Genomic DNA, 12,732 nt, shown 5'->3' with positions numbered 1-12,732 from the left:
TGACATTTTTCCGAAGCTGTTGAGTATACTGAAGACATATGGTAGCGATCCCAGGGGATCAGAAATGTAGAGCAGGAGATCATCTGCATATAAGGAAAGTTTATGTTCCTCTCCAGCTCTAAACACTCCTTTAACCCTTCTCTTGCGTTAGGTTATACCCCCCTTCCCATGCTATTTTCGGTCAAAATTGACCGGTTTGTTTTGCACAGTGATATCTCTGGAACCCCTTATCCATATTTGATGGTTGACATCTCATTTGAACAGTCAAAGCAAGTAGAATCAAGGGGTGACAGACAGATATTATTTTTGGCAGTAAGTTCAAAGATAGTGCTTATTTTACATTACTGTATATTACAAAAATGCTTGCCATGTAGGCTGTGTTTACTGGAGATGGAAATGATTTAGTTAGTGTTGTAGCTGAGATTCTTCCCGTTCCAATGATGTATGGGATGTATTGATTTGACACAAGCAAGCCAGTGTTTCATGTCATGGTCCGGACCCACCGGTGGGCCCATCAAGTTCAGCATTCACTTTGATGAATATAAAATAATACACTGATACAGTTTTCTTCAATGCACATTTATTGAAAGAGAAATATAACAGAACGTGTGTGTGTGTGTGTGTGTGTGTGTGTGTGTGTGTGTGTGTGTGTGTGTGTGTGTGTGTGTGTGTGTGTGTGTGTGTGTGCTCACGTGTGTTAACGCACATGGTTGGCAAAGCAAAATTGTGGAATGTCATCTCAGGCTCATGTGCCTCTTCCTGGTCTGTTGTAGGCTCATAGCCTGGATTGCTGTTGTCTTCCATTTCTGAGACATCTTCCTCTATCTCCTCTTCATCTGGTTTCAATCTCCTCTTCATCTGGTTCAAAAATGTGTCCAGAGCCCCTCGTACAGAAAATTGCCTAATTGGTCGCCTGCTCATTGTGTCAATGAGTAAAATGTGAGCAAAGCACAAATATAACTGCTTGAGAGCCAGTAAGGGAGGTGCATTTAGATTTAGCGCGAGAAAGTGAGAGGTTTTTGTTTCTCGAGGGGCACAGAGCTCGCACCTGTGAGAAGGTATGATACATTGTATCCAGCAAGAGAAAGGGAGAGGTTCCCGTAACGTGTGTGTGTGTGTGTGTGTGTGTGTGTGTGTGTGTGTGTGTGTGTGTGTGTGTGTGTGTGTGTGTGTGTGTGTCTGTGTGTGTGTGTGTAGATCTTTTCCATCTGCAGGATGAACACAATCCACTCATACCCATTCATTTTCTATGTGAAAAAAGGTCAAATCTGACCGAAAACATCAGGCCTAGTGTGGAGGATAACATAAGGTATTGAGGCAATTGGATGAAAAACACAATATTTATGATTAAAATAAAAGTAATTCGGTCACTTTTGACCCGAAACGCAAGAGAAGGAAGAGCTTCACAGTTTTGTTTGAACACTGGGCTTGTTCCTGTTGTGCATTTAGAACATTTGTGTTAGGGCATGATATAGTAAATAAATAGTTGATAGTTTTGATATATTAATACTTAGACACGGCATCAGGAATCTTAAAAAAATAAAATGATCAAAATTTGTTAAAAGCTGATTGTATGGGATCTTTTAATCTCTAACATCACTACAGCTATATTGTACCTTTGTGTTTAATGTAGCAGTATTTGCAATATGCCAAGCCACCAGAGACAGCAGAGGGCTCACCAGAAAGGGCGTTCTGACAGCAAGATAAGGTCGTAATAATATTCCAATTACACAAACTAATTAACATTTCCAGGTAACGTTGTGAAAATATACAAAATATAGCATGTTTATATTGATATGGTTTTTCTTTTTTGTCAAAATACGTATACAACCGTTCATTGCTTAGCTAGCTTGTACACCTGTCTGTTTCTACAAACTGCATTGCTTGAGCATGCAGCGGCGGATCTAGAACATTTTACAGTGTCAATAGGTCATGCAGGGTGGCATATATATAATATGCTATCTAAGGCTGTAAAACAATATAATATAACGACCAACATCGTGTTTAATATTGTCACTTTCATGAGAGAGTTAGTCAGAAATGGATACACAACAAAATAAAAGCAGTAAAAACTGAATTGTATATAATTCAGTTTTTACTGCATTTATTTAGCATTTCACGTTATTTTTGATATATTTAATTTTTTTCAATCATATCTTCACTAAAATGTAGCATAACATAACGTCTCACATTGTATTTCAGTTATCGGTAATGTATCCAGAACACTGTTGTATTATCAAGACAGTGAAAAAATCAAATGTTCTTCCCATTACACATGAACGCAGCACGCATTGAGCTTCTAATGTGGTGGTTTCTGATTGGCTCTTTGGCAGGAAGTGAAAATACTTCATTCTCAGGGATGATGCGAGAAATTCACAGGGTTTCTCCTTAATTTAGTTATAATTTAGATTTCTGTGATAAAGTTTTGAATGGAATATAATACGGCTGTATTAACTGCATGTGCTCAGTTTGTTTTATTATGTTTTATTGGGATAAAAGCAGCGGAACCGTCGGGCGACGGAGGCGGATGGTGAGTCAAGTCGACACTAAAAACTGACATAGCCTATGTGTGAAGTTATTTTAACATCATGTTTTTATTTGACCATTTTATCTCTTGCACTACACGCAACATGTTGCCTAGTTCAGCCCTCATACTCTGACCGAGCTTTACAACGGATCCCATTTAAAATGTTGTCAGTTTACCAAGTCTTCCCTAAAACTTAAACACTAGGAGAACTTTTGTAAATTATTATTAGTGAATCGTAAATAAGTATTTTCCCGAGTTGTGTACTTATTAAGCATGTACATTTTTTGAATATTTAGGTATTTGTACCATCAAGGAAAATGTTGTACTTTTTACTGCACGACATTTTTTTACATTTACTTAAACAACCACCTTCCTTATGTGATAAGATGCCGTAATACTACCAAGAAGCTCAAATTGGCCTATAATACTTATTTATAAACAGAATTATATGAAACTCTTCTACGTAGCACTTTTAATTAAATAATGTTTTTTTTAGCATTTTAAGTACATTTTGTTGATAAATCTTTTTTTTTTTTACTTGAACTGTCTCTGGATTATACATAATACATTGCAACACATGCAAAATGTCTCCTACATCCGTCCTGACACCTGCTGTTACTCTAACACCAAGCTCCATTTATTTACAAATCAAGCAGATTTTTTACACCTGAAGCAATTTCTCACTTTACCTGAAGTGGAAACTAACTGAGTACATTTATCAACGTAATGTACTTAAGTACAAATTCTAGTTTTACCTTACTTGAGTAGTTCCATTTCCTGCTACTTTATACTTCTACTCTACTACATCTCAGAGGGTAATACCTTTTTTTCCCTACAAAACATTACCTGAAAACCTTCAAAAAAGTTGAAATAATACAGAATACACTTACATGCAGCAGAAATGATTATACAGAAACATCATATACCAAATTCTGGAAAATTTATAAATATTCATTATCTTGTGGTCAGTCTCTCTGCCTCAATCAGTATCTAGGGGAGATGTTTTTGGCATTTTTGCCCTTTACCTCCCTTCATTTCTACTGTATATAAAAGGAAAATACTGACGGGCAATTATTTTTTATTTCTTAAAGTAAAATTAATTACTTATTTTACTTTAAGAGCATTTAGCTAATCCTAACTTCCATTTAAATAAAGTTTAGATGCAGGACTTTTACTTATAGTGGAGTATTTTCACAGTGTGGTATCACTACCTTTACCGCAGTAAACAATCTTAATACTTCTTCCTCCTCTGCAGGGAGCTTTTATTAGTGTATTGAACTTGAATAATAATGGAATCATTGGAATAAACTGCAATCTGAAATGTTTATTAAGACAGCTCAAGTGATTTGAGAAGAAAGTTTCATGATTCAACTGACCAAACTCTTCTTAACTTGGTTCCACAATAAAAGAAACACAAGTTTAATAATGTTTTGTATGCAATGCATTACCATAGTGTCTATGTATTTTTCTGAATAGAAGATTTGTTTTGTTCTTATGTTCATGTCTGTTGTGTGTTCAGGTCTTCAGACTCAGGCTTCAGACTACAGGATGAAGGAGATTGTAACATCGACATTTTGGACGGCTTTTCCCTCTCACATCAACAGTTCATTGAAAGGTAAGTGTAGTATTAACATCTCCTTAACATCTCCTAAATATCTCGGAGCTGCCATCCATGGAGGACCTCTACTCCCAGCGGCTCAGGAAGAAAGATTATCAAAGACCCCCATCACCCCAGCCACAAACTGTTCTGTCTGCTGCCGTCTGGCAGGCGGTACCGCACCATCAGGGCTAAAACCACCAGACTCAGAGAAAGCTTCATCCCACAGGCCATAAGACTGTTAAACACCTGAACTAAGAACATCTATTACATTCACCAGTTTTTAACTTACAAATGATGTATCACTTGTATATAGATTCTTATGGCACTACTTCAATTCTATTTTATTGTATTTACTTGCACTATTTAATCTGTTTTATTGTGTTGCACTGTTGGAGGAGCCTGGGACCTCAGATTTTCATTGTCATAACTACACTGTAGTTATGTACGAATGACAATAAAAGCCTTGAACCTTAATAATGCCCCTAAAATATGTCATCACTTTAGTCAAATAATGATGTAAAATTCGATTTTTGTTCAAAGTTAGCCACAGATTGAACATGATTGTGACACCCCCACTCTATGGAAAATAACTGAATGTAGGTTTAGCTTAAATCATATTTTCTCCAAAAGGCTTATCTATATTGCTACTAATGGACAAAGGTCACATACCAAGTTTTGTCAAACATTTTTGTGTCTTTGAAAAAAAACATAAAACACCAGTTTTACATGTTTTTTTGTGTCAAATTTATTTAGAAATTCTCAATTTTGTGGGAAAAGTAGCCAAATCGTATCAATTGTATTTATGTTTTAAACAGCATCTATTTTTTGTACAACTTGAAACTGTTACTGTTGAATTCTGAGAATAAAAAAAAAACGTCTTAGTAAGCAGTTCAGGTTTGAAAAATGTTTTCTTTCGTCTTTGCTTTTAATGTTTACTTTATTGTAATTAGCATACATTTTTTAAATGTATAAACATCATTATCATATAATCAGTTTGCTCATTTGAAAAACAGCCTCTCTGTAAAACATTCAGAAACACAGAGTTGTCTTAAAAAACGACATTTACATTATTTCCTTTTGATTTCTCATCAATCGTCCTGATTTCTGAATGAAACCCTGCTGATTCAAGTGTTTCCTCAGATATGCGTACAGCAGACCGGTGATCCTCAGAGGTCTGACTGACAACACGGTGCGTATTTTGAACACGTGCAAGTACATCATGTTACTGCATTTCTCCTTAGCATCCATTATGCACATACTGTAGACTAGAGGAAGTTGTCAATAGGATTTTATTGTGTATATTTTCAGGAGATTGTATTTCATTTAGCACATTCCTCCATCACACAACTTGTTTTCATTTAGATATACTCTACTTTTTTTTCACGCTAATTTCTCATATCTTAATTTTATTATTAATGTTTGTATATTTATGTTTCTTGCACTTATTCTTGATTTTTTTGCCCTATTATATTTTTGATAATATAAATGTTTCCATCTATATTTCTCTGTGAATTGTTTTGAATGAAACTATGACATATTGCAACAACACAAAACCTCCTTTATTTTTGATCTGAAATGACAACTGAAAGTCACCATTTGAAACCTCAACAAGTTCTTGAAAAGGGACAGGTGGGCAGAAAGTGCCCCTCTGTTATTACTTAGATAATGAATCAGATCAATACTCTGCCTGTTTCAGAGGTTCAGGTCGCTGTGCTCCAAGGCCAGTTTGTTGGAAGAATACGGCGCCCGCAAAGTTCGTCTCAGCACAGCGAACACGTTCTCTTACAGGAAAGGTAACTGACAGTCTGCATGTACCCCGCAGGGTTTGTTGTTGTTTATTTATTGTTTAGAAGTGATTATTTTGTTCCAGTGGACATCCCTCTGCAGGAGTATGTGGACGATCTGCTGCGGCCGCAGTCTGCAGACGCACTCGGCAGCGGTGAGTTCAGAGAGTATTTACTTTTATTTTTGTATGTCCTATATACATTATGTTGCATTGTGGAAGGAGCTTGGGACTTAAGATGTTATGTCTGTGAATATGAGTCGGTAATGCTGCAAACAAAAGGGGGGGTGCGTTGGATTTCTAACAAAAGACAAAACCAGAGCATTAACTTGTGCCAGAATGACTGTTCCACCTCCGATATCTTGTCTTAATAATTCAAATATTGGAAAGCCAAAATCTTAATGAAAAAGAAGTGAATTAACTTCAAAAACAATGTGTGTTTGAGTTTAGAGTTTTTTAGCCTTACTTGAAAGAAGGATTTGAGGATAAAAGATGTTTTGTGTGTATTTAAAAATCTTTTTCAGGCCTAGTTTCAGAGTTTTGTCTTGTGACTCACCAGCAGTGGCGGTTCTACGGGGTGGCACAGGGTGGCAGCTGCCACCTCAGAAAAATGCCTTGCCACCCCAGTATGCAGCTTTGTTTTGAAAGAGAAATTGTGGCTCATCGGACATTTGAGAGAGAACATCTCTAATGTCCGAGTGCAAGTGAATGCAGCACAAGACGCAAGTCTTGTAACCCCTCCCCCGGCCCGAGCGTGGAAATATGATTGGCGGCGATTTAATTTGAACGGGGGACAGCGCAAAACGAGAAGCATTTTGGATCCAAGTAGACGGAAGGAATGAGGAATTTGCGGTCTACAATGACAGAGAAGAGACTTTCAAGTTTGGCTGTACTCAGCATTGAATCAAAACGCACTACAGCTGTTGATCTTAATACGTTTGTGAGGCGTTTTGCTGAACAAGATGGTAATCGCCGCATTCAGCTGTTATAGGCATGCCAACTTGATGCTCTGCTCACGGATGACTCGATGAGCATAATACACTGTTAAGATGATGACCTTACGTGTGAATAAACATTTTTTTCTTTGTGGGGGTCTGCCCCCAAAAAACAGTTTCAAGTCCTGAGAAAGTCAAATAAGACGGTGTGTAAAACTACACTGCCCAGCCAAAAAAAGTAACCACTTTGATTTAACTAGGCGAGTAGGTAAGGACTTTCCACTGGACAATAACTGCAGCGATGTATATGTTTTAGCTGAATACACGTGTTTTAACCTTAACTGATGCAGTTAGTCACTTCTTTAATGTTTGTTCTTTCTGATGCAGAGCCAAGGTTGTAACTGTTTGCAATGAAGTTGTGGGGCACTGAACTGTTCCTTTGATTCATGATAGTAATTACTTGTCTTTCAAATTTGAAGGAGGGTGAGCAAGCATCTTGAGGAACATTCATCATTAACTCCTCCAAAAAATATAGTTTATTTAATAATAACACTGAATATGTGAATCATAACAGTGATTGACAGCTAATTAATGTACTTATTGCAGCAGTCTGCATAGATTTAGTACCCCTGCTGGTAAAAGAGTGAAACCAACTCATTCAGTTATTGTTCAGTTAAAATTCATTAAATTATGTCTGCCACCTTATATATTTCTATTTAAGGCTTTACTGATGTGCCACAATAATGTCACCTAATGTTATTGAGTTAAAATATCAATATTGTGGCTTTCCAAGTTAACATTGATTGATATGACTGCGATTAAATCAGCATATACTTCTGCCAGGTCATGCCACCCCTGCAATTCTCCTACCACCCTCTTGCCACCCCATGAATATTTGTCTAGGTCCGCCCCTGCTCACCAGTAATGAACCCTGTCTCAGTTAGAGGTTCTGCAGGTGGATATATGCAGATTTCTTCTCCTTTTCAGAGTACTTTATCCACCTCTGGGTTTTATTTAAATGTTACCATGAAATCAATTGCATCAAATGCAAAATGTTGCCTAGCATAGCATAGCCCCGAGACCGGCTGCTACTTGCACCAAACTCAATTTCAAAATCGGTCAATTTAACATGTAACTTGAAAACAGGCACCTTTAAACACTTAAAGCACATTTTTACCAGTATAAGAAATTATTCAGGATTTTGTGATGGATTATTGAAATCATCATATAAACATAGTATTTCTACTTTGACTCTTCTTCCATGTCTGCACACAGAGCTTTATATTGACGTTTCTCTTCCTGCAGAGACGCTGTATTTCTTTGGAGACAACAACTTCACAGAGTGGCAGAGTTTGTTTGAGCAGTACGAGTCTCCCCCGTACGCTCTGCCTCACACCAGCGGAGCGTACAGCTTCGGGATCGCAGGTTCGTTCTGCTCAAATCCAATCACACACAATGCTGCAGAATGTCAACGTGTGGCCTGTTCTACGTTTAGTTTAGTCCTACGCTGGTTGTGATGTCAAACGTTTAAACCCATGCATGCGAACACTTCTAAGGATGAAATCGTCTACAAAGATCATCAACGATAAATCACTTAGTCTCTTTTGGTGTTTTGGTCATCCAAAGATTTATATAAATATTGTTTCTCTGCTTCGTTTTTGTTCTCGACCTAGAGAAAATGTCACCATATTCTACATGAATGAATTATGTTCCACTTTAACTGAATGCAATGTGGCCAAAGCCTATTGGCCAAAACAATTTAAAAAATAAAGAACTGAAATGAGAAAAACTTTCTTATTTCAGTTCAGTCAGACAACTCACGTGTTTCTTTAACATGTTTATTAGAAGCAGCATATAGTTAAGTTTGGCGACTAGGCTCGGGCATCATCACTCCATAGATATACATAGCACGATGAGTGATGATCGAATCACTAACCCCCAAAACTGCGTGGAGATTAGATACTATCCCCCAAAACTGCGTAGCCCGAGCCTGATGTAAATCTGATAAGTAGAGGGCCTGGCGAGCTGCCATGTGGCCATTCCCCCTAAGCACAGCGGCTTTAAGGGGAATATACTACTTAGTGAGACTGCTATGTGTAGGCCTGAGGAATAGCCCAGAGCCGATTCTTCCCCGAGCACAGCGGCTTTGAGAGGAATATACTACCTATATACACTACTTAGTGAAACTGCTATGTGAAGGCCCGGGAACAGCCCGAAAAGCCATCCCCCTTAAGCACCGCGGCTTTGAGGGGAATATACTACCTATATATGCTACCTAATGAAACTGCTATGTGAAGGCCCGGGAACAGCCCGAAAAGCCATCCCCCTTAAGCACCGCGGCTTTAAGGAGAATATACTACCGAGTGACTGCTATGTGAAGGCCCGGGAACAGCCCGAAAAGCCATCCCCCTTAAGCACCGCGGCTTTAAGGAGAATATACTACCTAGAGCGACTGCTGTGTCTAGGTCTTTGAGGCAGCGACAATGAGCTTTCCCCCCCAAGTATGCAGCTATGAGGGGAATATACTATAATAAAAAATGTATATAATCTAACCCAGCAACCACCTGGTATGCAATAACAGAATTCTACAGATATACATCTTTGAACGTTTACTCATCGAGTAGTGCAAGAGTTCATGGTTGTTTGTTCTCATTCCTGTGAGGCATGATATAGCGCTGGTGGGCAGAAGATGACCGACGGCCCAGGATACTCAGGGTTGAGGTAGGTGGATATAGAGCTGCGGTTGTGGCTGCGCAGATTCTTAAACAGTGGGAATAGCGATCTGGGGGCAGATCGCAGCTTAGGCAGAGATCACGCAGCTTGGAGGAGAACCCTCGTCGTTGGGTTTGCAGCCATCGAATAAACATGGGTGCCGACCCATGTGTCGGAGGGCAATGGTGCGAGAAGTTCAGCATGGAAGATAAAGGACAAAGAAAACAGTGTTGTTTTAGCAATGATTATTCGGGGTTCCTTGACTCCCCAAACAGAACTGTCAGACATTGAATGTTTCAAAACAGTGTGTATATTTGATCTCCAAAGTTAATCATTAAGGGTGAGATTATGCTGAGGATTAAAATGTGAGAGGTCTGTGTATATTCACCACCTGAGAAACCCATAGAAAGCTGTAACAACTGCATCTGACGTTNGCGTCGACAATGCATTTATGTACATGTCCCACATTGTCCCACACAAACATCTATAGATAGGGTGACCAGGTGCCAGAAAGCCACAAGTGGGACAGAGAGTATGTTTGTGTGGGACAATGTGGGACATGTACATAAATGCATTGTCGACGCGTGAACTGTCAACTGGGGGGGGGTACACTGTGGACGTCTGTCGCCTGTCAGCGCAACTTACATGATTCCGTTTAAAACATATAATAATAAAGGGCGGGACAGGTGTTGTGCCGTAGGTTGAAGGCTTGCCGTAGATTGAAGCCCTGTTCGCGGTGACGCGCAAAGGTGACGTCATCTCGTGTATTGAGCGTTCGCCTAGTTTTCTAAGCTTTTTTCTCTCTTTTGAATGATATCTTTCCCATCAGATTGAACAGCAAACGGCTGAATAAATAATGTGCATACAATTGCGAGGAAGCTCGTTTTAAGGACACAATCTTCGTATAGGAACAAACTTCTGTTTTTAAGTGTAGTCCCACTCTGTTGTTCCTCCTTCCTACAGAACAGAAAATGAACGGATAAGATGTAATTTGTCAAATATAGTCCTATTTCTCAAAACCTTCTCTGTTGTTTAAGTGTCTGATACTTGATAACCACGAATAGTAAGCAATGTTATAACAGTAATGATATAACATATGATAATGTCAGACACTGTTCTTTTCAATCATGTTAAGCAGAGCAGGTCTTTCTCCTACTAGATATGGCACCCCCCCTACAACTTTGTCCAGGACAGTCACACCGTCACCAAAATCACACTGGTGTTGGCTGTTCCCCTCTAGTTTATGCTCACAAAATAATTTTACTCTGGGCCCAGCAGGTAAAAAACTAAAGAGGGGTTGCAAATCCGGCAGAGAAGGTGTTGTGGCTGCTGGATTTGGAACCCCCCCTATTACTTTGTCCAGGATAGTCACAACGTCACCAAAATCACACTGGTGTTGCCTGTTCCCCTCTAGTTTGTGCTCACAAAAGCATTTTACTCTTGGCCCAGCAGGTGAATAGAATATAATACATTGTTTACAACGCTGCTAGTACTAAACCAGAAGAAGGAACACATTTCCATTCTAAGCAAAATAGGCAAAGAGGGCGGGGCTTCATAAAGTGAATTGTAAATTGATCCCTCTTTTTCGTATTCTGCCCTGTGCACAAAAATATGTTGAAGGTTTCAGGCAGGGTTCAAAAGGTCCTCTTTTTGAACTTTGGACAGAGCCAGGCTATTTTTTTTTTCAAGTCTTAATGTTGATAGTATTTCATCCTTAAAAAAATTAAAATACATAAACAAAACATTATAATAACACTGAAAAAGTTAATAGGTATAATGGAAAAAATAATTCTAAATAAATAAAAAATAGAACGTATCATTACATTACATTGCATTTAGCTGACGCTTTTATCCAAAGCGACTTACAATAAGTACATTCGACCAGGAAGATACAAATGTGAAGAAAACAGAATCATATAAGTACATCAGGTTTCATAGAGCCAAACATTTCAAGTGCTACTCAACTGGCTTTAGATAAGCCAGTCCTTTATTAGTATATAAGTGCTTTGTTAGTAATTCTATCGCTCGAAGTGGAGTCGAAAGAGATGCGTTTTCAGTCTGCGCCGGAAGATGTGTAAGCTTTCTGCTGTCCTGATGTCAATGGGGAGCTCATTCCACCATTTTGGAGCCAGTATCAAAAAGAAACAAGGTATTAAGTAGAAAAGAATAATAAGTATTACAAGGCAACAAGTACACATTTAAAAACACTAACATTAACTTAACAAAAAAGACAAAGAGTAAATAAATAGTTCAGTAAAAAAAAACATTAAAAGCTGTTAAAATTAATAAATCGTTAATATTTTAACGGTGCTATACTATTACCGATACTGCGTATTGATCCAGTAATTTAACTGTATTTTTATCGGTTATTTTTATTTATTTATTTTTAAATGGAAAAACTAAACAAATTTGAAAAAGAATTAACATTGCTTTGTTTTATGTAAAATAAAAATAAAAACATATTTTGTAACAAATCATTTGGACTAATTTGATGATGGAAATGCAAAACAAATAAAAAATTATTTAGTGCAAATAATTTTGTTTTACCTTTAATAATAAACGTGTGGGGGAAACTTCTGAAGCAATTGGAGTCAGGACTCAGAGAGACACGAGGAGAGCTGGAGCTTTGATGGCAAACACTGACGGTTTATTTGGAGCTTCGGCCGGAGAATTCACACGACATGTCACGGGCCACGAGTTGACCACACGGTAGAGATGCCACAATCAATCCTCAAGAACCCTCCTGTAGCTTGAGGTTTTAACTAGTTCAGAGTGTAATATTCAACATTCTTCAATAGATAGAATAAACAGCTGAGGACACATTTGTTGTCGCTTATGGCTCGGGGTCATCTACACCCCGAGAAAGATGTGTTCCAGGTGTCCCACAACAATAACTATCTCTGACCGAGAGTTGCCCGGTCATAAACTGGTAACAACAACAACAACTTGCTAGGGCAGCCTTTCCTTATGGGAGATAACGGCTGCTCAAGGTTGGTCAGCTGCGTCAGAGGGCAAAAGGTAAACATGTAGGGCGAAATTATTCCCTGACAAAACCCATGTTTGTATAATTTAGTCAACCCAGTCTCATGGCATTTCGTGTTATAGTCACGAAATTTAATCTATTGATTCGTGTTCACCAACACGATTATCCCCTTTTTTTCGTGTCACACAGAAC

General features: G+C 38.4%; 1 protein-coding gene across 1 annotated transcript; it reads left to right on the top strand.

Annotated features, from left to right (window-relative positions):
* The first annotated feature begins 2,328 nt into the window (after positions 1 to 2,328).
* Positions 2,329 to 8,377, top strand: jmjd8 (jumonji domain containing 8). The gene is made up of 6 exons (XM_010784390.1): positions 2,329 to 2,530; positions 4,047 to 4,142; positions 5,268 to 5,316; positions 5,824 to 5,920; positions 5,998 to 6,066; positions 8,151 to 8,377. Exons 1-6 carry the CDS (start codon positions 2,430 to 2,432, stop codon positions 8,360 to 8,362), a joined length of 624 nt encoding a protein of 207 aa, XP_010782692.1. The 5' UTR covers positions 2,329 to 2,429; the 3' UTR covers positions 8,363 to 8,377.
* Positions 8,378 to 12,732: the final 4,355 nt, after the last annotated feature.

This window comes from Notothenia coriiceps, unplaced genomic scaffold, assembly GCF_000735185.1.
Source record: "Notothenia coriiceps isolate Sejong01 unplaced genomic scaffold, NC01 NC01_scaffold00026420, whole genome shotgun sequence".
Taxonomy (NCBI): domain Eukaryota; kingdom Metazoa; phylum Chordata; class Actinopteri; order Perciformes; family Nototheniidae; genus Notothenia; species Notothenia coriiceps.
The sequence above is the reverse complement of the archived record's forward strand: the minus strand, read 5'-3'. Positions and strand labels throughout refer to the sequence as shown.

Excerpts from the sequence above, each read along its gene's own strand:
- jmjd8 (XM_010784390.1), top strand. The coding sequence starts at position 2,430 with ATGGAATATAATACGGCTGTATTAACTGCATGTGCTCAGTTTGTTTTA. Across the intron at positions 5,317-5,823 it reads GAGGTCTGACTGACAACACG|AGGTTCAGGTCGCTGTGCTC; the intron begins GTGCGTATTTTG and ends TGCCTGTTTCAG. Across the intron at positions 6,067-8,150 it reads TGCAGACGCACTCGGCAGCG|AGACGCTGTATTTCTTTGGA; the intron begins GTGAGTTCAGAG and ends CTCTTCCTGCAG.